The sequence below is a fragment of the Macaca fascicularis genome, chromosome 9 (genome assembly GCF_037993035.2).
Source record: "Macaca fascicularis isolate 582-1 chromosome 9, T2T-MFA8v1.1".
NCBI classification, from domain to species: Eukaryota; Metazoa; Chordata; class Mammalia; order Primates; family Cercopithecidae; genus Macaca; species Macaca fascicularis.
Genome location: NC_088383.1, coordinates 124,951,325 through 124,976,077, shown reverse-complemented (window position 1 = coordinate 124,976,077; position 24,753 = coordinate 124,951,325). Strand labels below are relative to the sequence as shown.

General features: G+C 38.2%; 1 protein-coding gene across 8 annotated transcripts in view; it reads right to left on the bottom strand.

The window, feature by feature from the left end:
* Positions 1–9,221: 9,221 nt before the first annotated feature.
* Positions 9,222–24,753, bottom strand: part of ATRNL1 (attractin like 1) — an 842,049-nt gene continuing 826,517 nt past the window's right edge. For all 8 annotated transcript variants that reach the window (XM_045362239.3, XM_074002848.1, XM_005566518.5 and 5 more), the window contains one exon: positions 9,222–13,591. In XM_045362239.3, coding sequence (XP_045218174.1) covers positions 13,470–13,591 — 122 coding nt within the window. In that variant the 3' untranslated portion in view covers positions 9,222–13,469. The remainder of the gene's footprint in view (positions 13,592–24,753) is intronic.

Below are 24,753 nucleotides of genomic sequence, written 5' to 3'. Positions count from 1 at the left end.
TAGAATTCAAGCTATGTCGAATAATCTAAGGAGGACGACACTGACTCATTTCACAATGTAGATTCTAGGTCCTATACTGATTTTTCTTTTAAGGAATGCACCTTTAAAAAGTCACCTCCTCTGTTGGGACATGGTTAAAGTATGTCTGTACCACTGATTAGCTACATAACTTTTAATCTAGGAGGTTACTAATTTGTCTGACAACTCCCTGACCATCCGACTCTGTCCTTCTTTTTTCTGAGTCAGCATACTCACTCTTAGAGAAGCCTGCATCTTGCAGAGCTGTCACTTCTATCAAACACAATGCCCTCAGGGTTTATGCTCATCATTAAAGAAAAAAAAAAACTTGTTAGAGTATTAGCCAGACCCAGTGCAGCGCCGTTAAATTAATTTTAGAAATGTATCTAGGTCAGACATCTATCTGCATGTTGCATACAAACACACCAGCTAGTTACTTAGTATTTGCATGTTTCTAGGCTGTTAGGGCCATGCTTGATGGAGAATTACCCTTTATTTTGGCCCCAGATGGAAAAATGGTTGTTCCTGTTCAATATAACCATAAAGTAATTGTGGTATTTCTTCTGAAAGTTGGCCACCGCAAAATATTTCCAATAATCTTTTTAGAAGACTGTTTCTACAGGGCATCAACATTCCTGTCTCTGTTAACTGGCAATTTTTATACAGAATCGTTTGATGCCCAAATAATTTATGAATCCTCCACATTTCATTTTATCTTCTGTGTGGAAAGAATGTGTTTCATAAAATCCCTTTAGAGGTAACGAAGTTTCAACACAAAGCTGAGATGATGAAGTTACAATATATAGTCCTTTGGCTACCCAAATTGAGCTTCACTGAGAAATAAGAATTTAGTATTTTGGTGCTGGTGGATAAAGAATATTTAAAGTATGTATGATGCAGAGGATCTGTATGAGAAAATATAAAATCTCTGAGAAGAGTCTTCAATACCCATGTTCTTTCAATATGCTAGGATGCCAACCCAAGCATAACCAAAGGAGACCAAAAATATTACAGAAGGAAACCTTTTGACCTTGCACATCACATTCCTAGGATGACTCGTGTGCCATTTTAAGAACATGTATTTCTTGTGGAATTGAATGAAGCTGACAGGTCCTCACAGTCTTCTCAGAGCTATTTCATAAAAGCCATGGCAATGCAGGTAAGCACAATAGCATTATCACCAGCTGAGAATTCAGACAGAATCTGCCAGTATGTCCTGAAAAAGGCCCTTGTTAGACAAATAAGGAAACCAAGGTTGGGACAAAAAAAAAAAAGTAACCTACCTAGTCCCACAAGCATGCTTTAACTGAAAAGTGCTGTGTGTGAATTCCTGTTAGTATGCAATCTGTATAAAGAAGACCTCCATGCTTAGACAGTGTTTATGATAGCAACACTAGAGTTCTAGGAAGGAATGTTAATGCCTTTCATAACAACTTGTACTGTGACTTGACCCGATACATATACTATCTAGAGGACACATGATAACTGGTGCTTTGTTTTTCCAAAGCTTAAGAGTCGAGGAAAAGCTGGGTAAATGACAGCAGAAGACATGGTCCACTGCTCAGTAAGCCCAAGGAGTAGAGAAGGGAGGTGTGCTTAACACTATCCAAGGTAAGTACTAACGAAGCACAAGTGTCACTAGATTGGACTATTGTGCTGATGACTTTTTGCACTGGACTGAAACAAGCATTGCAACTACAGCCTAGAGATCTGAAAATCCCAGCGACGTGGAATACGGACGAAATGATGGCATCAAGATGTAATAGCAAGTCACTTTTGATTAGATCACTAGCACTTGTGACCCAATGATGTGACATGATTAGGTCTGAAGCCAGCCCAGGAACACGCACAGTGATGACTGTGTGATTCACCAGGCTGACTCATGGGCATGGTGGGTCACGGGCAACTGAAAGTCTAAGACTTCCTGAAGCTGGAGAGAGCTAGAGCTCATTTACCTTCACATGGGAGACCGAGGACAACTTGAAAAATGAAGGGTGCCCATTAGAAAATGGAGACTATGTCTTGGATTAAAAAGGTTTCTGTCATTGGAAAATATGATAAAGGAATGGTGGTCAGAGTTTCTGACATCATTTTTTCTGACACTGTATGAAGGTTGTGTGTTAATCACAGCAGGTTTGGGGGAAGCAACACATGGTGGATTTTTCCCCTGTCTGCACTTGCTAGCCATGTGAGCTTAGACAGGTCAATGCTCTAAGCCTCAGTATAATGGGGACTCTAATATTCTTCTTTTACTGGTTGTGGGAGGATTAAATAACATGGCATGGTGTGTAGCCCATAGTAGGTGCTACCAAATACTCGAACTTTCAGAAGATGCATTTCACTACAGGGTCATCTTTTGACTTGATTGCATGTCTACTAATTAATTCTATGTCCACTAATGAATTTTAAGGGCAAATGTAAATGCAATTAAATAATCAATGAAACCAGTATGAGGATCTTCTCACTTCTTACTCTCGTAAAACTACCTTACGAGAGTCAGAAAAAAATAAACCAGCATTGACAGAACAAAAACGAGTCATAATTGAATGTATCACACTGTGCATGAAGATTATACAACTGAGAGGCACACTGGGCCAATTCACAGCCACCAAGGAAATTATGCCACACGTCAGGGAAAGCCCCAGCAGAGGAGGTCAGCGTGGGCAGCAAGGGGGCACGTGCCCCAGACAGAGGCTTGATGTGAATGGCCTTCTCCCTGAAGCTCCATGAGCAATTTAGCAACTCCGTGAAGAATAGTTCCAAGGAAAACCGATTGCGTCCTTAAATAGAGCTCCCCAAACTTGTCTGTTAAGAATCAATTGCAGCCTTATTTAAAATACTCATGTCCAACAGAACACCAGATCATTCTTATTAACAGCAGGGCTGAGAAATGTCTCCCTGGTCTAGCTTTTTACAAGTCAGTTTGGTGCTAGCATTGCCCATTTGCACAGGTGTACCACGACACTATTTCCATTTAAAAGTTTGTTTTCAGGTGTTTGTTATTCCAGCAAAGCCCTCCAAGGAGCACTCCATGAATTAAAATACAGACAATAATGTCATCCCACTTACCCAACTCCACCACTTAGCCCCTGCCCAGAAATTCACCCTGGAGGCCACTTCAGAGACATATGAGGACTGCCTACTTTCTGGCAGAGACCCTGTGAAAAATATGCTGAAATATATGAGGAAGGCAGATTCTTTGCTCAGTGCTGCATTCAAACCACGCCCGCCTTATTTTTGATTTGTTTCTAACAGTTCTCACATGGCGATCCTCGAGTTCCAGCATTACTTGAGAATTTGTTGGAAATAAACATTCTGGCCCAACCCCAGACCTACTGAATAAGAAACTCTGGGAGTGGGCCCCAGCAATCTGTTTTAGCACACCTTCAGAAGATTCTAACGTACTCTAAAGTTTGAGAGCTACTGGTTAAAAAACAGACAAACAGGCTGGGCATTGGTGGCTCATGCCTATAATCCTAGCACTTTGGGAGGCCGAGGCAAGCAGATCATTTGAGGTCAGGAGTTTGAGACCAGCCTGGTCAACATGGTTTCACTGTCTCCACTAAGAAAAAAAAAAAAAAAAAAAAAAATTAGCTGGGTGTGGTGGCAGGTGCCTGTAATCCCAGCTACTGGGTAGGCTGAGGCAGGAGAATCGCTTGAACCTGGGAGGTGGAGGTTGCAGTGAGCCGAGACTGCACCATTGCACCCCAACCTGGGCAACAGAGCAAGACTCTGACTCAAAACAAAAACAAAAAACAGACAAACAAAAAAGCAGGCCATTTCCTCACTTATTTCAATACAGCGACCCACTAAGTTTGTAACTAGTTAGGCCTCCCAAACATTTGTTGAGATTTTTCTACATTCAGTTAGAGGAAGGTAAAAAAATAAACATCATTTTCACATGATTGGCATTCTGTAAAGTAGCTATGAGTCGAAAACATCAGAGTGAGACAAAAGCTGATCATTAGAAAAGAAAAGCAGTTATTCTAATTTCACCACTTTGAGTATTTACTTTCGTAAGGGCAAAGTCACCTGGTGAAGTCATTTTTCACACAAACTAGGATCTAATCAGGCTGCAATGCCTCTTCAAGGCGCAACGGCTGCAGAACTTATGAATGTTTGTGTACATTGTAGGGTTTGATTTTAGCTGCTCAAAATATGAACAGCCACTCAGTGACAGTTGTCCAAGGGATAAAAAGAATGTTTTAAATGTAATGCTTATTTGTAATGTATCCTCCAGCATTCTTTCGCTACATATATATACGTATACTCTTACATACATGTTTCCTACTTTTCCTAGTGTATATAACAATTAGGAGGATTAAGATGTATGTATAAACATATTCTATATACAGAGAGAAATAAAGGTTGAATGTAAGCAGGCTTTAAATGGGAGAAATTGAAGTCCATTATATTTACACACAAATATATAAGGAAAAAGTGTACTATGGAATACAACATACTCTATTTCTTAATTCTCGCATCGGTTTAGAAAACTCAAAAGAACACAGTTAAATGAACAGGAATTGAAGGCGCATGATGGATGCATCCCTCATAGCATTTAAATCTCTTCCACTTGATTAAAAATTCCTAGTTCCTCTTCACTGAATTGTTTAGAGTTTTTGAGAAGCCTCTGCCCTGATTAAAACAAATTAGCATCAAAGATCCCCTGTTGAATGAGAAATCATTAATTGAGAAACATGCAATGCTCCTTAATTACCTTTAGAACAGTGAGAGAACAAATAATCTCAGGTTCCAGAGGGCCCTGCCTGCTCTGCACTGTGGACTCATTTCGCATAGCTGCTGGAATAAAACTCCAGCAGCAAACACTATTGGGGGATATCAATGCAAGCTTTAGTAAACACACTGTAGATTGTTTATCTAAAAGAAAAATATCTATCTAGGTAATGACTAACCGGAAGACAGGAAAACGTTTTAGTCTGTTATTTCAACGAGAGCTTTAAAAGTGTTTTACATATGCCAGTATTGATTGAGAAAGAATGTGAGCTGCTCTTTCTGATACAAATTTTAATGCTTTGTGTAAAACACTTCATTTATGCAATTACCTGATAAGATTTCAGATTCTTAGGTACAGATGTGTAAACTTTATCATTTAACAGTGGAACGGAAAGCTCCAAAGTGTTAAACTGTACAAAATCCAGCTACAGATGGAAATTCAAATTATGATAGGGCACCATATTTCTTCCTTCCTTTATATACCAATACAATGATTATGATAGCTTAGGTAGGTCAGTGATAAATGATGCATCCCTCCACCTTTAAAATCTGGTAAACCTTTCAGAAGACCCCATGGGAACGTCAATAGAAAATCAAATTGTTACAGATATTATGACAAGGTAAAGAAGGTTGCTGAATGCTTGTACACACAGTGCCATATGGAGAGGCCTCTGACAAGAGGGGCATGGCACTGGGTGTGAGGCTCTGAAGATTCTAGAAGCACATTCCTCCCAAGCACCCTGGCAGATAGCAATGTTATCATTTTTCTACATGGGGTAAATAAAGCATAGTAAAATATAATTATTCAGCTGAGGGTAGAATTTTGGTTTTATTCTAGTTTTCCCAGGCCTCCGTTTTAACCACTAGATCATGCTTCCTCAGCAGTCTTTAAAAAAATTGACAGAATTGATTTAACTATCTCTATTTTTTGGATATTTTGGTTCACCATACAGTTTACAGACTGATTCAGATAAAATAAAGCACAAAACTTCCCAAACAATGTTGCCATAGAAGACCTATATTAATGTGATTAAGACCCAATTTGGGGAATTTGCATTTAATTTTTAGTGGCATGAAGTGACATATTTTACAAGTTGAATTACACTTTTTACCAACAGTCTTAGTAGATTTCAAACTTTGTAGAGATTATTAATCACTATTCTTTGTCTTGCATCCCACCAAGACAATAAACTTGATGTTGCTACAATCTTTGCTAATATCTCAAATAGTCCCTTAGTGCCTACATTATAAGGGCAATTATCAAGACTCCATCAAGAATATGTACACAAAGTAATTTGCACCAAAAAAGAGAATGTTATTAACTGTCTTAATGCAGTAAAGAGGACTATAAACATGGTCGTAATATTTTGAAACAGTAGGGAAATTGTTTTTTCTCAAAGGGTTCCCAGGAAGGTATATGCTTTTTGGGATATCCACAATAATGATCAATCCAGTAATGTGCAAAATGAAAATGGTTCAGATATATTATCACTTATAAGAATTACTAAAAAAAAAAGGCCATCACATAACTGTCTTCTAGACATTGCACATAAAAAGAAAAATCATTTAAACATTGCACATTATGTATGAAAACACAACCAAGGCATCCTTCTACGTCGTTAAAAATTTCTAGTTTGTAAAGCTCATCATAGACACAGCCTCCTGAGAAACTATACTGTAGTTCTCCCTTCTAGAAAGGCTGCTTCAGTTAACAGCCTGCACTGGTAGAGTTTTGGTTTGGTTTTGTTTTTGGCTTTGGAAGGTCAAATTGGAGCTGTCACTTCAGAAATCAACAATGAGTGAACACTGGATTCTCAGAGTTTTTTCCCTCTTCTGATTAGTTCGTCTGCCCCTAAATGTTTGGGGAGATCATATTATTTTATCCTTACATGGAAACAAGTTTCAAAGGAACTTGGAGATCTGACTCTCAGAAGGGAATAGTCTTGATAAGTAGCATATCCTGTTTGCCATTATCTATTTGTGTTGCAAGGTAATTCATTTCAGGTTGAAATCAAATTGCTTTAAGCTGAGCTGGTGTTTTTATTGGTGTCCTTCCAGTCGGCCTTCCCTTTTAAGTGCCATCGTATTTCAAACAAGCTGATCTAAAGGAAAAAGATTACTGCTGCCAACGTGCATTGTAAGAAGGGAATGAAGATGTGCAAGACCTATTTGATGTTATTTATTTATATTTAAAACATTGGTAGAGGTATGAGAGAACTAGTCTGCCACCGGGGGAATGAGCTGACTAGTTGGTGAAGGGTTAGGAGAGGTGTGTGAAGATGAGAAAGAACATCGAGCACAATTTGTTAGTATTTACTATAAAACTGCCATTTAAAGTTGAGGAAGGTAATATTTAAAATATGTAACAGACATTGTAAAAATCTTGAAAAACACAACTCTAAATCACCAGGCAACACATACCATTGGTTCCAATTGCAATTGAATTATTTGGGAACTTTGGCACATATATGTACTTTAGTGGTACTGCCACAAAAAAAAAAAAAAAAAAAAAAAAAACGGGAAAAAATCAACGCCCATGATTCACTGAATTTAAGTGTGTGGACCTTTTCATAGTAAAAGGAGAGAACATTTAACCATGATCTACTTATCATTTCAACAACAACAAAAACCCATCGCAAAGCCTACATGAGGTAGTGAGCATTTTTATCTTAGAAATTTAGATAACTGGCCCATGGCATTAAAAAAAAAAAATAAACTCGGCATTTGAGTTAAAATTCGAGTATTTCTTCACACAGGACCTGTTCTAAGAAAACTTATATGTCACTGGAAAGAACAAAATTTAAAATATCTTTGGGCAATAGAGGCTATAGAAACACAAAGAATTATAAAAGAATGTGCTCGCTAATGCTATTTTCCTAGGCAGATTTTCTAGAGTGAGATTTTCTGACTGTGCACACAGCCAGGTTAAAGAAACTTATGTTTAAACAACCATCTTCCCTGAGCGAAAATACCACTTAGGCCAGATACCACTTCTGCCAAAAATAACCAGAAAGTACCACTTCTGCCAAAAATAACACAGGTTAAAGCTTTTGAGGGTGAGAAGAATACAGTGTTCCTGTGAACGGTCTTTCAAGGGTTTGGTTTCTTGTTCAACTAAAACTACTCTGCACCTAATCCCTGAAGAGTGAGAAGCTTGGAATGGGAGTGAGGGTGGGTGGGGGTGTAGTTTACAGAAGCTAATTTAAAATTATACTGTTGTTTCATATTTGGAAAACAAAAAAATACTAGCTGTTTTCATAGTAGGGCTGGAGAAAGTAAAGCTTGATACTATCTTGGCTGCCATGGCCATGCCAGGTACCCTGATTCTAAACAATTGAGGAAGCATGTAAGAATCTGGAGAGGGAATTTTGTGTTTACCAAAAGGGTTATAGGTTGGAGCTGAAAGAACGCCTATCACACACACCCGCCACTCACAGGTGATTTCTCTGAGCAAATCCTTTTAGGCCAGAGAAAAGCCAGTTTTAAGCTCAACTCTCCGAATCTCGTTATAACCACTGAGCCACCATCATAAAGCTGAAAAGGAGAGTGAGGCTTACATGTTCACAGAGCAGCTGCTGCTCTCTGTTGCCAGAGTCCACCCATCACCCTACCTACTTTGGGCGCATCTTCATCCAGGACCCTCCAAAAGCTGCTTTCTTCTCGGACGTTCCTGGGAGACGGCAGCCAGGCTGGGCGTGTTTCTCAAGGTTCGGTGGTCCTCTTCTTCCCAGCCCCTTCCTGGCCTGGCCTCTTGGAGGTGGGATGGGGAGGAGACCACCATTCCATGCCCTGGAGCACAGGCAGAGCCAGCTTCAGGGTTAGGGCTCAGGTCAGGTTCTTGGCAGAGCCTATTTGAGGCCCTGAGCCCAGGAAGTATCCCACGTGCTGGGCCCAGGTGCTGTGGGGGAAGGGGGCTGGAGAGAAGAGAGAAGTTTAGATCCTCCTTGGTTTTCTCCTTCTCGGTGAGACCTGACGGAGGCCTGGCAGAGCCATGCCACTGAAAGAAGGCTGGGCCCCAGATGACCACATGGGGACCAAGCCCAGAGCTTGCCAGAGAACGTGCAGGCTTTCCCCAGAAGACTCAGCTATGCCAGAGCTGCCCTTGTCTCAGATAGCTGACTTTTACTCTAAGTAAGAGCAATTTCAATAACACATGTCCTGTGGCGTAGACCCTCATTATAGCTAGAATCTCAGCCGCTAGGCCTTGTGAGTTTTGCCTTTAATTCTCAGGAACATTCCAAGTGCTCAGCACGCCCTTCACAGAGAACATGCAGGAAAGGTCAGTGCAAATCTGGTGAAGAGGAAAAGAGGGGAAAATGTATTTTGAATGTCAAAATTCAGTAACAAATTTTATGATCACCTCTTCGATGGAGAGAGGCTTTTTCAAGTTCTCAGAGTGCTTTTTCCTGTGTGACCATGGAAGGATTAAAAGAGAAAAACAAAAACAAAAACAAAACAAAACTGCATTTGGCAGTGGGGGTTGGAAGAGCCAATGTTTTTATTTCAATAAAGTCCTGATTAACAGCACATTATAATATAAAATGTTGGCTTTCTAAAATGGGCTTGAACTTTTACACAATCTGTTTTTAACCCTGGCATGCACACCGGCGTACATATATACTGATAGGAGTTCTGGTTCTAATTCTTAATTTCAAAAAATTTTGATAAAACTAAAATGTTAAATGTACATTCTAATGAAAACACTGCTGTAACACCAACCAGATGGCTTGTATTCCTTGGAAAATTCTTTAACGCATTTTGAATTAGAGCAATAACTTCGTTATTTAAAGAACTCCCTCTAATGGTCGATAAAGGCAGCACTTTGACCCAATGCCGTTTCCCTAATTTGCCTAATGGTAAGAAGCACTGAGGAGCTTATTAAGAGTACTGCTCTCCAGGGCTTACCCCAGTGTTTCTGAATCTAAATCTCTAGAGGTGAAAGTGGGAATCTGCCTGAACCCAAGCAATTCCTGTAATCAGGTAAATTTCAAACTCACCCTAGTGTATGAAAAATGGGTTTTGAAACTTGACATTTAAAAAGAGCATAGGCGGGTAGAAATAGTTCCTTTGATCAGTTTTTTTAAAAAAGATTTTTTAAAAAAGATTTTAAAATCTTTTTTAAATATAAGACACCTTTCAAATCATAGTTTTATCTTCACTGAAAAAAGATGTATCATGTATAACCACAAAATGTAAGCACTGACCCTGTCTTGCCTAATTTGTATGTGAAAGGTGACCATTGATGCTCTTGTCTCAATGTCATCAGTCAGTAATTTTATGAAATACTCTCCTAAAACTGTAGAGATTTAAGAAGAGTTTAAGTCTTTATTGACCCAATGTCAAATTCGTTTCGTAGAAATCCCTGTATCTTAGAAATACAGGAACTTGAGTTATTCAGGGAGTCTTTCTGAAAAACCTGATTGACCTTTACCTATGATGAAAAGATGGATGAAAATTAATAGGTGGATTCATAAAACAACTGGTAGAAAAAGAGTGGCCCGGTGTCCCCACGGTTGTTAATGCCAGCTATGCTGCATCAAGGTCCCAGTGTGGGAACTTTTTGTGTGTTACCATCTAGCCTCCCAATGCCTCGAAAGGTGGGCACCATTGCCGCCCTTTACAGATGGAAGCCTGAGTTTCAAAGGTGAAACGCACCCAGCACCACACGCCTGAAAGCTGGGTCCAGTGCCTGTTTTCCAGCCTATGTGCCAGTGTGCACCCTAAATGACCTTATGCCATGAACTGCAGCCATACAGTCACCTCTATCTTACTGCAGCCAAAAGAAAATGAGATGTTGGGAAGTAAAGCAAGGATCAATTACCTTTTTAAACATGTCCTATTTGAAGTTTTCCTATTGAACATAACACTATAGTATATGGCATCTCTGTGTATCACTAAAATGCATTTTCATTTAAAGCAATTATGAGAATCCTAATCCTCTTAAAATTTATTAGCTGAATCTGTATGTGCAAATTCTTTTCCAATAGGAATTTTCTAGTTCAAATAGAATCCTCAGGTTAATTTTTAAAACTCCACTGTATTTAACCAATTTTTTTTTTTCATATTTGGTAGAATAAAACGTCCTAAAATCTAAGGAATTTTTCAAAGTCATTCTAAACTGAAATGTTTACAATTCCATTAAGGTTAGTTTTCAAGAGAATCAGCCATTTAACTGAGAAATTCTGGGAAAGTATCTGCATATTTGTGTGGTTTTATTTAAAAAAAAATGAAAACATCCAAATTTAAACTGTCTGGAATGTAGGGGGAAAAACCAAGACACAGACTCAAAGTGATTATCCTTGATCCTTGATGTCTTTTCAATCCACTTCACCTGAGGGCAAAGAATTTATTGCCAGTAAAAAGCTTTGATAAGTTGAGAACTAATTGCATAATTAGCCACAGAGTTAGCAATATTTGGCCCAGAAAGGTATAGTATGACTTTAAGTTAACATTGCATTGTGTCTCATAATCCTCCACAATTTGAATTTTCAAGTTTTAAGAACCCAGTGGGATTTGAGGTGAATAAAACTTGATAATTCTTCCACAGTAATACCATCTGCTTAGCCTCCCTAAAAATATAGCTGATATAGATTTTACATCTAAATCTGTATGTTTTTATATTTTTATTACATACGCTTTCTCTTGTGACAATTGTTAGAGAATTAAATACATTGGGCCATCACTTTTATAAAATGATTATATCTTTGTAATCACTAGTTATATCAATTTATTTTTTAATGGGAGAAGTCAACATTTAAAGGGTCCAAAAGAAGCTAATAAAATTACTTGATTGTTTTTAGGAGACATTTACAAACTTAGCTCATTCCTTTAGTGAGAGAGAAAATATCACAGGGAAGTAGAAACAACCAGTGGCCTCCCCCTCCAAAACCCCCACGGATTATAGATAAAATTACTAAAATTACTCTAAGAATTTGTCTTATTTTTAATGCATGGAAAATAGCAAAATTATCATGCCAACATGAGGAATATATACTATAATTCATAAATGCCTAATTATCAAAATAATGACATAGTCATGGTAAGATGCAACCTAGCAATCTTATATAAGATGCAACTACATATTGTATAATCATTCCTGTTATATATTACATTCAATCCTCATCAAATTAAGCTATGTATAGATGGCATTATGAAATAAACATTTAATATCACGATAGGGTCGTAGTCTGCTACTGTACAACCATGGCATGCAAGTAACTATGCATTAGCTGTAAACAGTAAGGTGTCATTACCTTCCAGAAATCCAAAGAATGTGAAAAGTACATATATAGTACTAAACATCGATTGTATTTAAATGACCTTCATATTTAACAAAGCTATATCATATACAGCAGCTTTGGAGATTTCTGTCACTGTTACACATATCTTGTCGTCACCCTGAAGTTAGGAAAGTGCAATTCCAAACTACATCTGTTAATGCTACTGAGCTTTAGTGAACTGTGGTCAGTATTAGGATGTAAATGATTCTATGTTCTAATGTGAAGTCTATTTTATTTTTCCTTTCTGCCATAATTCAGAATTTTGAGTCATTAAGAGTATGCTGACTGTGGGCAACCATGATCATATTTTCTAAACCACAGATTTTTTCTCATGGCAGGGATGTGCTCATGTTAGGAAGAAGACTCTGTTGATGCTTGCCAGCCAGTGCTCTTCTCTACTTGTATTCTAAGTGGAACAGTTGGCAGGAAGGAACTCAGGTCATCTTGAGAGACGTTGCCTCTAAAATACATTTTGTAACATTTGTAAAAGGTAGTTAAAATCTAGCAGCTAGGAGAGGAAGGGCAAAGAAAGATCCATTCTTATAAAAATGCAGATGGATCATTTAGGTCTGATCCAATGATTCTTAGGCAACTAAAAATTATCATACTGGAGCAGAAGCTTGTATGCTGTAAAATAACCATTTCGGCTCTCTTCAGGTCGTGGCATTGGAGGCTGTTTTTGGAAGGAGGGGAACAACTGACTGCTGGACAGGCTTTTCCATGCTCTATCAGCTCTGATAATGAGTTAGGCAGTTGGCATGGATGACAGGAATGTCCTCTACACTGAGCATTCTAATAAACCTCCTGTGAAGTTGCACAGAATGAGTTGAACTCATTCTGATCTGCATTCCAGTTAGATGGAAAGCGGTCACATTCTCAGACTGAGTTTGGACATGATATGGTCATGTGAAATATTTAAATACATTACCTACATCCTACTACATCAAAGTCTGGCCTTCACATTTACAATGAGATAAAAGAGCATTTAAAGCCATTGCAATGTATTCATTCCCTATTCATATACAGGTGATTCAAGTTGGCTTATGAGGCAAAAACTGTACAATTCTCATCATTCAGGCATTAAAAAATGTCTTTCTTTAAAGTCTTGGGATATAAATAGTTGATTTATATGAATTACATATTTTTCATCTTCATTAAGAAACAATATACATCTTTTTCCAGAGTAGTTTAATGTTAGCTATAATAAGCCTAAGATAGTGGTAAAAACGGACTTTATCGCCTGTGACCATCAATACTTTTATAAAACTCATGAACATTCTTTGGCCACCTGGGTCACTGCCCATTTGGAAGGAAACTGCACTCAGGCTCGGGATGATACAGAGATTTGCCTCCATAAAATCCGAGGCCATAGAACAGCTTTAACAGAAGCCCAGAGTAAAACAGTACAGAATATACAGGAGCGGTTTCCATTTCTCAGACACAAGTTCCTTGACGTGTTGAAAGGTGTTTTCGATTCCGGACTCCAGAAGTCTTATCTTTACTATCTGAAGCTTTCTGTTGTGAAATATCTATTAGGGCACTGGCAATTGCAAGGCCTGGAAGAAAAGAGAAAAGCATTTAAATGCTTGCTTAGACATTTCTGGGATGGCAACAGTGGTGGTGAAGGACCCCGTTTGTTAGTGCTTTTCATTTAGTCATCACACGTTTGGCTGTTACTGGAAGTTTTCAAGTAGTTTGCCCTTCACCTAAAATGTTTCTTGACTTGGGCATGTGAACTGCATGAAGGAAGAAGAACAAAGGTCTAAGAAAGTTAACTGACTCTGACCTGGAACAGTCACATCAGTGTTTGACAAATTATCACATCTAGTTGTGCATAGGACCCTAAGCCTTCCTCTCTATGTCTGAACACAAGTTTGCTGTGGAGGTACTAGAAATTTTCAATGTTACTATTTTTTTTTTTTGGAACAAAACTAGTCATGTTAAGATTTTTAAAAATATTTCAAGCAGTTTTAGGTTTACAGAAAAATTGAACCAATATTGAGATAAAATTACCAACTAACGTCCATCACTTAAATTACGGTTTACTCTTTCTGTTGCATAGTTCCGTTGGTTTTGACAACTGCATAATGCAGGGTATCCACCATTAAAGTATCATACAAAATAGTTTCACTGCCCTAAAATACCCCCGGCACTTCACCAATTTATTCTTCTCTTTTCCCAAGTCTCTGGCAACCACTGATCTTTCTTTAATGTCTCTGTAGTTTAGCCTTTTCCAGAATGTTGTATGGTTGGAATCACACAGTACATAGCCTTTCAGATGGTCTCCTTTCACTTACAAATATGTATTTAACATAGCTCCATCTCTCTTTTTTTGGTTTGATAACTCATTTCCTTTTATTGCTGAATTATATTCCATTGTGCGGATGTGCCACAGTTTGTTTATGCACTCCCTACTGAAGGACATCTTGATTGTCCTTGCTTCCAATTTTTGGTAATTGTGAATAAAGCTGTTAAAAACATCTGTGTGCAGGTTTTTGTGAACATAACATTTCAATTCATAAGTACCTAGGAGCCTGATTGCTGGATAATATGGTAAGCTTATGTTTTCGTTTAGTAAAAAAAACATTGCCAAACTGTATTTCACAGTGGCTGTGCCATTGTGTATTTCCACCAGCAGTGAATGAGTTTTTATTGCTTCACAACCTCACCAGCATTTGTTGTTGTCAGTGTTTTCGGGGTTAGCCGTTCTAATAGGTGTGTGGCAGTATCTTACGGCTGTTTAAATTTGCAGTTCTCTAATGACATATGATGCTGAGCAACTCTTGATATATTTCTTTGCCAAATGTATATCTTCTTTAGTGAGGTGCCTGTTCAGATCTTTTGCCTGTTTTTCATTGGGTTGTTTGTTTTCTTTCTGTTGAGTTTTAAGAGTTCTTTGAAGATTTTGGATAACAGTTCTTTACCAGATATGTGTTTTGTAAATATTTTCTCCCAGTCTATGGCTTGTCTTTTCATTCTCACAAACTGTTTTAAAAAGTATAAAAGCATTCCATGGATAGAGTTATGCTATGTACAAATGGACATGGAAAAAAGCTCACTTGACATGTAGCTGACACGTGTCTTAAGTATTAGAAACGGACCTTGAGTATTATTAACAGAAAGTGACCACAAAGGCAGAGCTGTAGCTATCACAGGTAGTTTAAAAAGTATATTGTTTAATTATGTTAATCTGCTTTGTTACATTGTTTGTCCAATGATGGACAGGAACACTTGGTAAGATGCTCAGGGACAGTAAATTTATATTTAAATTTATGGAAGCAATAGCTCAACCAGATAATTTGGCTTATCATAGCTACATATGAATCATTTTCATATATGTTGAGTCCCATGTAATTCTTGAGTAAAACCAAATGTATCAAATCACCATACTAAACCATGAGGCCAGACTGTTTGGCCTTGCTTAAGAAAAGGCCACAAAAGGACTTTTGGCTCATTTTCCTTTCTCCAAGATCTTCAAGACCTGATTTTGAATTGAGCTGACCTCTTCTCCACATGTTACTCTTAGAGGAAGATCATTTTCAGATCTTATCCTACATAGAATATCATTGAATTATTTTGTTCCTGTGGGTCGGTTAATTCTAGGTAAGAGTCACATATTTCCTGGCAGGAAAAGAATTCAGAGATTGATGGACAGAAAGAAATGCCAGTAAAGGGACGTGGGCACGGTAAGAGGAAAGCAAACTAGCCTAATGCAGTGTTGTGGGAGTCAAGGGAGGGCCAAGCCCAAGGAGTCTGTAAAAAGTGGCAAACAGGCCAGCAGGGTAAGGCCTATGGCAAAGGCCATTAGACTTCCTCAGAGAAGATTCTGGTGATCTTTGAGTCATTTCTGTATCTAACTGAGGATAGAAGCCTGAAAGTTAAGCAAGGAATGGAGTGACAGAAAGTGAGCAGGCGTAAGTTCCATGTTTAAGATGCTCAGCAATGGGAAGAGATAAGTAAGCTTATCTACATAACGGAAGTAGCAGTGTCAGATGGAATACATGTGGATGCATGGGATTATGTAAGTGTATTATTTAAAGGAAAAGGGAGCCTTGGGTACATTTGAAAACAGAAGAGAAGAGATTTGTGGAGAAGGAGAAATTTATGGTGTTAGCAAGGAAAGAAATTACAAAATTACAATAAGCACTGGCTAACCTGATAAATTTACAGATTCACCTGGTAAGGGTTGCTCTTAGGTAATTTGCTCTTTCAGGATATTAAATATCATCCTGAATTTTTTAGAGTTATTACAAGTTCAAAGTTTAAATAAAAACTGTTTTCTTGACCTTTGAAGAGCACATGGGAACTTCTGAAGAGTCTAACATAGATGTTTTAAACACTTATTCTGCGGTAGTTAATAATTATTTCATTATTTGTTTAATTAACGGAGCCGAAGGACCTTGTTGTTATTTTTAAAATCACAGATTGTGGTGGTGCTAACTAAGAGTTCAAGCTGACCATAAGTTTCCGCTGATCTTCTGGCATACTTCTGTCATTATTTACAACTTCCTGCTATTTTATTCCTGGCACCAACTAATCCAGAGACAGCCAAGCATGACAAATAATATATGTCTCCTTTAATGTGGACAGAGACTACTTACACTAATTTCAATGATCACAACATCCAAGTATGAAATCATGTTATTCATTAAACTACTGCATGATGTAGTCCAAATAAGCTCTGAAAAAATAATACTTTCCGTTTACATGTGAATGCAAATGTTTTCGTTATAGAAGATATATCATCAGGAGAGGAGTAAACAGTTTGAGTTGCCAAAACAGGAAATTCTATGTTAATTCAAAACTGCCACTGTATCGCTGTATTTCATGAAGTCCAGAACCTAATTGAAGCAGCGTCTCTCACAACATGTCCTGGGTTTACTAATGATTCTGAAACTTGGAAACACATTCAGTTGAAAATCGTAAATCATATTTCAGTTCTTAATTTACAAATAAAATTGCAAATCATACTTATTTTTAATTTGACAGCTTTTTGTCATTTCTTATGAAAATGTAACAACTGCATTTTCAGATCCGTGTAAATGGCAATGTGTATGTAGAAAGACTTGCACTTCTCTAGGCAGAGATATTTAAGTGTTCACCATGGTGCACTCACAGAGAACACTCAGGGCCACTTGCCCAAAGTCTTGTCTGCCCATTTGATGGGCCAAACGACGTTTCATTTGGCTTAGGTCCTTTACTGGACCCCACTGCTTGTGGCCCATCATGAGTTACTCTTCTTTATAAATCTTGTAATTTAATTATGAATAGGATAATAATCATAATAACTGCATTTATATGTGTGTGTGCCTTAAATATCAAGTTATTACCACTTTCGCATTTCTTCATGTTAAATATAAGGTGAACCTTAAAAAAAAAATCAGAAGTTGCTATGTTCTTGTTCAACCTACAAGAGAACCTAGATACAAGAATGAAAAAAAAGAGACAAAGCCCCTATCTTATTGAATTCAATAGTGTGTATGGAAGACTCACTAAAGAGAGAGAGAGAGAGAGAGAGAGAAAGAGAAAGTAATCTCTGTCATTGCCTTTCAGCACACTTTGTTATTGTAGGGAATCTAATTTTCTTAATTGATAAAAAGAAAAGTCAAGTCAATAGCTTTTTTACAAAGACAGTATTACCTCCCCCATCCCCTAAATGTAGCGGTTATATTCTGGTAAGAGACCGAACATATAGATAATGCCCAGACCATGTATAAATAGAATTCTGACCCACAACTTGCAGCAACCTGCTCAGGAAACCAAGCTACGATCTGCAATAACCAGCCCAGGAAGCCAGCTTGCTATGTCGACTTGTAAGAAGTCAGACTGCTATCTCTAGTAATAACTCACGAAGTTAAACTGTAATCCCTGTCATGAATGGCTCCAAATGGCCAGGACTTGATTAATAAATAACAGCTTCCCTAATTTGTGTCCTCACTTCCAGCCAGAGGAAGCCAAATATGTACCCCTAACCACATAGGATGCCCCACTTCTAGTTAGCCTGTCTACAGCTCCCACAAGCCAACAGCCTCTAATCATGGCACACCTGAAGCTTCCCTTTTTTCACGATAAAGCTTTCCCACTCCTGCCTGTCTTTGAGTCTCCGCCAAAACACAAGTGAAAGTGCTTGACTCTCTTGCTATAGCAAGCTCAGAATACACAACTTTTGCTTATTTTCATTTGCTTGGTCTTGGTTTATTTTCACACTGGCAGTGAAGACATAAGGGTCATTTGCGATCTTTTCTGGGTTTTAAAAAAGATACGTATCAATAAAAGAAAAGCAACCTATCGATAGGTTCTTTGTGTTGCCATTTTTGGCACACACTTTCTCTTGTCTTTCCTGAGAATTTTTCCCAGTGAGAGGTCCTCTGGGGATGATCCCGCACTCCTTGTGCCATAGGAGGAAGTGCTTCCTCCTAGTCGGATGCTGGGCAGCGGCCCATGCTGCATGCTGCTAGAGTTCCATTAAAATCAGGTCACTCCAGAAGATCATTTTTCAAAACATCACACAAATCATCTGATGAAATTCACTTACTGTGTTCTCTAGGCCTAGCACAGTTCCGTGTTATCAAAGCAATACAATTAACTGGGGGAACAATTCATTATTTTAGACTGGTGGTCTAAAGGAATTTCATTTACCATGTAAAGATGATGCACAGATGCTGCAGGCTAGCAGGATTTACATAAAAATATATCAGTAGATTTAAAAAAATGCTGGGGTTTCAATAGTTATTATCAGCTTTACCTTTTTGTACTTTTAGTGCTTAAACACTAGACACTATGACATTTAGATGATTAAAATAGGAAGTATAAACCTCATAGGAAGGAACATACCATCCCTCTGTTTCCTGTTCCATTATCCATGGTCTCTTGGTGTTTCAAACTGGTCCTTGCTAACAGAGAGTAGCCTCAGTGGCTGCTCTTGTTCACCCAGGGCAGGACAAGCCCTAAAGGAAGCAGGCTCCGGCCGGGCGCGGTGGCTCAAGCCTGTAATCCCAGCACTTTGGGAGGCCGAGACGGGCGGATCACTAGGTCAAGAGATCGAGACCATCCTGGTTAACACGGTGAAACCCCCGTCTCTACTAAAAAATACAAAAAACTAGCCGGGCGAGGTGGCGGGTGCCTGTAGTCCCAGCTACTCAGGAGGCTGAGACAGGAGAATGGCCCGAACCCGGGAGGCGGAGCTTGCAGTGAGCTGAGATCTGGCCACTGCACTCCAGCCTGGGCGACAGAGCGAGACTCCGTCTCAAAAAAAAAAAAAAAAAAAAAGGAAGCAGGCTCCTTCAGGACCATAGTAATTTCCCTCAGAAAATGGGCACAACTCAGTGGTCCCTGGGCTGGATGCCAAGAGTTACCACAGCTATTTTTAAAGCTTATTTTTAATTGACAAATAATTGTGGATATTTATGTGATACAATGTGGTGTTTTGACCTATGTATACATTTTGGAAAGATGCAATCAAGCTAATCAACATATCCATCACCTCTCCAACTTACCATCTTTTTTTGTGGTGAGAATGTTAAAAATCTATTCTTTTAGTAGTTTTGAAATATATAATACATTGTTATTAACTGTGGTCACCATGTAGTGCAACAGATCATTAAAACTTACTCCTCCAGTCTAACTGGAGTTTGTACCCTTAGATCAACACCTTCCCTTTCACCATCCCTCCCCCTTCCCCTAGCCTCTGGTAATTAGCTTCCTACTCTGAATTTCTGAGATCACCTTTGTTAGATTCTACATATAAGTGAAGTCATACAGTATTTGTCTTTCTGTACCTGGCTTATTTCACTTAACGTAATATGCTCCAGTTCCATTCATGTGTTGCAAATGACGGAATTTCCTTCTTTTTAAGGCTGTATAATATTCCATTGTTTATAAAGACCACATTCTCTTTATTTATTTTTTCCCTTTATCCATTGATGGACATATAGCTGCTTCTATATCTCGACTATTGTGAATAATGCTGAAATGAATGTGGGAGTACCCCACAGCTATTTTGTAAATAAGTAGAACATACACCAAAATCAGACCTGCACTTGCAACCTTAGGAAAAAACAATATGTAACTCCTGAAATTTAAGAATTTTATTTATCTTTAAACATGTGAAAACATGACCTGAAGAGACAGCAATGTAAATAACAGCTAAATAATTAAATGGTAAACATGTCTTTTTAAACCACTAAATTTGCAATGAAAACCACCAAGGAGAAACATCAGGAATTTAGTCATTGTTAGCAAAACTCTAGTTTTCCCTAATGGAAGTGAAATGGTAATAGTAGACTTCAGCAGTAACAATCTAATCATAAAATTACTGATGTGTGTTTTTTACAATTATGCAGAACAATTAATAAGTACAGTAATAAAATACTGCACATCAAATGAAATTGCCTTGGAAAGAACATTCCTGCTTTATATACAAACAGAGCACTTCCATTTTACATTTGAACAAAAGCCTCAGAAAAGTCATTCATTTTGAAATGCTCTCCTCCGAAGTCTGTGTAAAAGCAGGCACCACTATATATTTTAATTTTCCAGGAAAACAGCTTCATTAGGCGTGAAAGGTTAATTGTAGGTTTAAGTGGAGTTCAGGGAATGGTGCCGGGTCTGTAGTGAATTGTACAGTCTGCTTCAGGACGACTGAATGAGTGCTATAAACTGTTTGCCCTGCCGAAATGTTTTACTACCTCATTTACTATCTGTCTTCTTTTACTGCTTGTATTTGTAGTTCTTCTAAACCTTTAATGGCTACAGTTTTATTTCACTGTAATCAGATTTAAATGGAAATACCATGCTGGGATGTTTAAATGTTTTTCCTCTGATCGTATATAGCTGCATACTACTGATCAGAGTCTTGGCTATCCTTCACATGATTAAGAAAGTGACTTTGGGAAACTTTGATGTTACATAGACTCTAACTATTGTGCAGACTTAATTTAACATTCAGTGTGGCCACCCTCGCCAATATGCAACTAAGGCTGGATGCATAATTAGAAAATATGCATTTCCATTTTCATTTATCTGTTGGAAGGCCAGCACAAGTGAAGTCATTATTAGGCAAAACTCCAAAGGTTACATTGTTGAACAAAAATGGAAAAACTTCAAGTGCCGAAGATACTGGAATGACAAATGCTCTAGTCAAACTTGTCTGATCATTTGAAGAGCTATTTCCCCTCACCTACTAAAAACCAGTGACAACTACAGATGCCAATGTTTAAATATAAATGGTCATTGTATTCTGGTTATAAAATTTTGCTTGGCCTTTAACATATCATAATATTTTACAATTTCATTTAAAGACACACTGTTCAAGTTATAGAAAATGTTATCCTACTCTAGCACCACAGACACCTTATCCAACACTTTCTATAACATTGCTGAGCACTCCCTCACTTTGATACGAATTGTTCTCTCATTGGGTAGAATGTGCTGAGTAAATCATGACCATGACTGTCTGAAATCATTGTTTTTAATGCAAATCCTCACTGTTCTTGGCAAGTGATCTCATCAGTTCTATTTTCTAATTACATACTCAAAACTTTACTTGGTTTATTTAAAACATTTTGTTGCCATTGATTTTGGAGACACAAATACTTACCAGAATCAGACTTGCAGCTACCTTTCCAGATGGTTAAGTAAATTTGGAACTCAAATGGAAATTCCTTCTTTCTAAGCCAAGTGGAGAAATATTTTCTAGTATTTTCTTCTTTTAATTAAAAAAAACCCCAACAATTCTGATACTTGACAATCCTTATTGTAAACCCTAGTCATTCTTAATTTAAATGCTTACTGCTCATTGAAGAAATGGAATGATGGTGGTATTGTAATAATGACTATGTTTTATTTTTCATTTGGTAGAGACATTGTATTTCAGTGTTTCTAGTGGAAAAATGTCGTTGGCTGCTTTAAGTGAGGTTATGTATGTGAAAGTGTTTTATAAACTATAATGTATTATATAAATTTAGTTAATAATTTCAATAATAATCTGTTACTACCAATACGCAATCACAGTCAAATTATAAATGCTCAGAAAACTCCAAAGACTTGAGGATTAAAAAATCATTTGAGAAGCAAGTAACTTCACTCGACAAGTGTTCCCTGAGCACCTGCTATATGCCAGACACTGCTTTAGTCCCCAAGGATTTATCAGTGAAAAAAACCGATGATATATGAAAGATTCTGTACCTCTTGGAGTTTACATTATAGTGGATCTAGCACATGAATTCTTTTGACCAAGTCATTGTGAGGATTAAATGTAAAAGGGCTTAAAAATGCCTGGTATATAAGAGTTCAAAAATGTCAATCTTCATCATCATCATCGTCATTCTCATTAACATCAAGTGAGAAGCTTGAGGTCAAATAGGAAATAGTAGACAAAACTCTAGGCACTCAAAGATTTTGCCTGTATCTGTAAAAGCATTCATTCATGCAAAAATCAGTGTGTCTACCATGGGTTGAAATGCCGTGTAAGGAAAAAATTATTAGAAAGATAGACTCAAAGACAGACAATGCCAATTTACAGCAACATCATCAATGAGGTGATTCTGTATACAGTCCTCAAAGCAGAATTTATGTGATGCCTGGGATGATGAAAATGAGAATTTGCTCATGCGGAAATACATGACTTACGTGTGTTGTCCATTCATTAGGAAATGCAAAAATAACCGAAAGTGATAATGGCAAAATAGAGGAATGACAACATTCAACAGAGAAAGCATTTGTTTATACTAATATTGCTCATGTCATTGGAAATACTACTAATAATGGACTTTTATCATTTTTCAGAGTTACAAAATGCTTTTACATTCATTATCTAGGTTGTTTCTCAAAACTATTCTGTTGAAGTGGGTCAGGAAGCTATTTTTGTCCTGATGTCACAGATGGCCAAAATGAGGCAGGGAGCGGTTAAATGACTAGTTCATGCCCACACAGCTGGTGACAGTGGTGGCACCTGAACCCACGACTCCAGATCCCTTGACCTGCACTCTGCTCATTTGCAGCCAGAAGAATGAAGTCGCTACTTTGGTGCAAATGTCTCCCACGTGATTGTGAAACAGAAGAAAAAGAAAAACAAAACTTAGTAGAGATGTGAAATCAGCTATGGTCAAAAACATTGAGTAATTGCTGATAGTAATAAAAACAGTAATGATAATAATACAAAAAACCATGATTGATTCTGTTAACATCAACTGAATGCTTGCAATAAGCCAGGCATTACCGTCAGCACTATATATGCATTATTTTATCAGGATATGCAGTTAGGAGTGGGCGACGATACAGGTTAAATTGAGAAACACGTATTGAGGGCATATTGCAGGCAGTGTTGTAGCTGGCTGCTCTCAAAGAACATCAAACTAGGGCAAAGATGCAAGAGCTCCTAGATTTGCTGACAATGGCGCAGAGACCAACTCTGTGAAGTAGGCAGAAGCCACAAGGAAAAGAAAGATAGAGGTGTGATCTCTAAGGGGAATGTGGAGGTTGACGATTCCCAAGAGACATGATCTCTGAACTGAGACTTGAATGATGAAGAGGAAGAAGTACACTGGCAGGAGGGGTATAGTGTGTTCTGGATACTGGAAACTGCAAAATCAGCAGTATGGAGAGAAGGAATATTTGAGAAACTTCGGGACATACGTTGTAAACGGAACGATGGGAGAATGGTAAGAGAGAAGACAGGAGGTCAGCAGCAAAGGGTCCATAAAGCGGCCTTAGGTGTTACACTAGGACTTTTATTTTTAATCTGCAAGGCAGAAAGAGCCATGGAAGGATTTTAAGGAGTAGAGAGGCATAATCAGATTTTCATTTCAAAGAGACAGTGTAGCATGGAGGACAGACTGGAGTAGGGGGTGAGGCTACTATTATTGAAACCAGATAAGAATATGGCAATAAGGAGAGATAAAGGTGATGGACAGGATAGATATTTAGGAGAGAGTACTATGGGAGATAAAATAGGGCACTCTTGAGTACCTGGGTGCATACAATTGGTATTCACAAGCATATGATGGAACAGGAATGGCCAGGGTGTGTGGGAAAGCAGTGGATCATTTGTTTGGCTTCAGACATACTGAATTTGGTAACCTGCAGGTCATTATAGTGGACCTGTCTACTTGAATATGCAGGTGTGAAGCTTAGGAAAAAAATCTATGCCAGAGATGCAGAATTGGGAGTAATTAGCATAGATGGAATCTGAAGATTTTATAATTATATAGGCGGGGAATGCTAGCTGTTGCAATAGTTAAAGCCTGAAATCTCAAGGGTTTAACAAAATCGAAGTTTGTTTCTCAGGACGTAAAGTGTTCCTGATTGGTGGCAGGCTGTCTGGAAGGGGATAGAGAGGAACACAGCTTAGCTCTGGTCTATGGCATTATTTAGGGTCTCAGACCGATGACACTTCTGTCATCCTTAATCCAGGGCATCCACCAATGTGTTGAGCGTTGGCATCTACATGGTAGGCAGAAGATGAGCAGGTGGAAAAGGTACCCCCACTTTGTTCCCATGCCATTAGCAAGAACTGCTGCCGGGCAACACCTCTCCACCATTCAGCTGGGGCGGGGGTGTGTGTGCAAATCTTGGGTGGAAAACTAGCACTCTGCCATGAGAGTGGATGAGGCTTCCCTAGTAGAAAGAATAGAGTAAGAAAGGGAGAATACCCAGAGGAGGGCTGATGGTGAAGAACACAGGAAAATGAAGAGAGGTAGGAGAAACCAGGAATGAGATT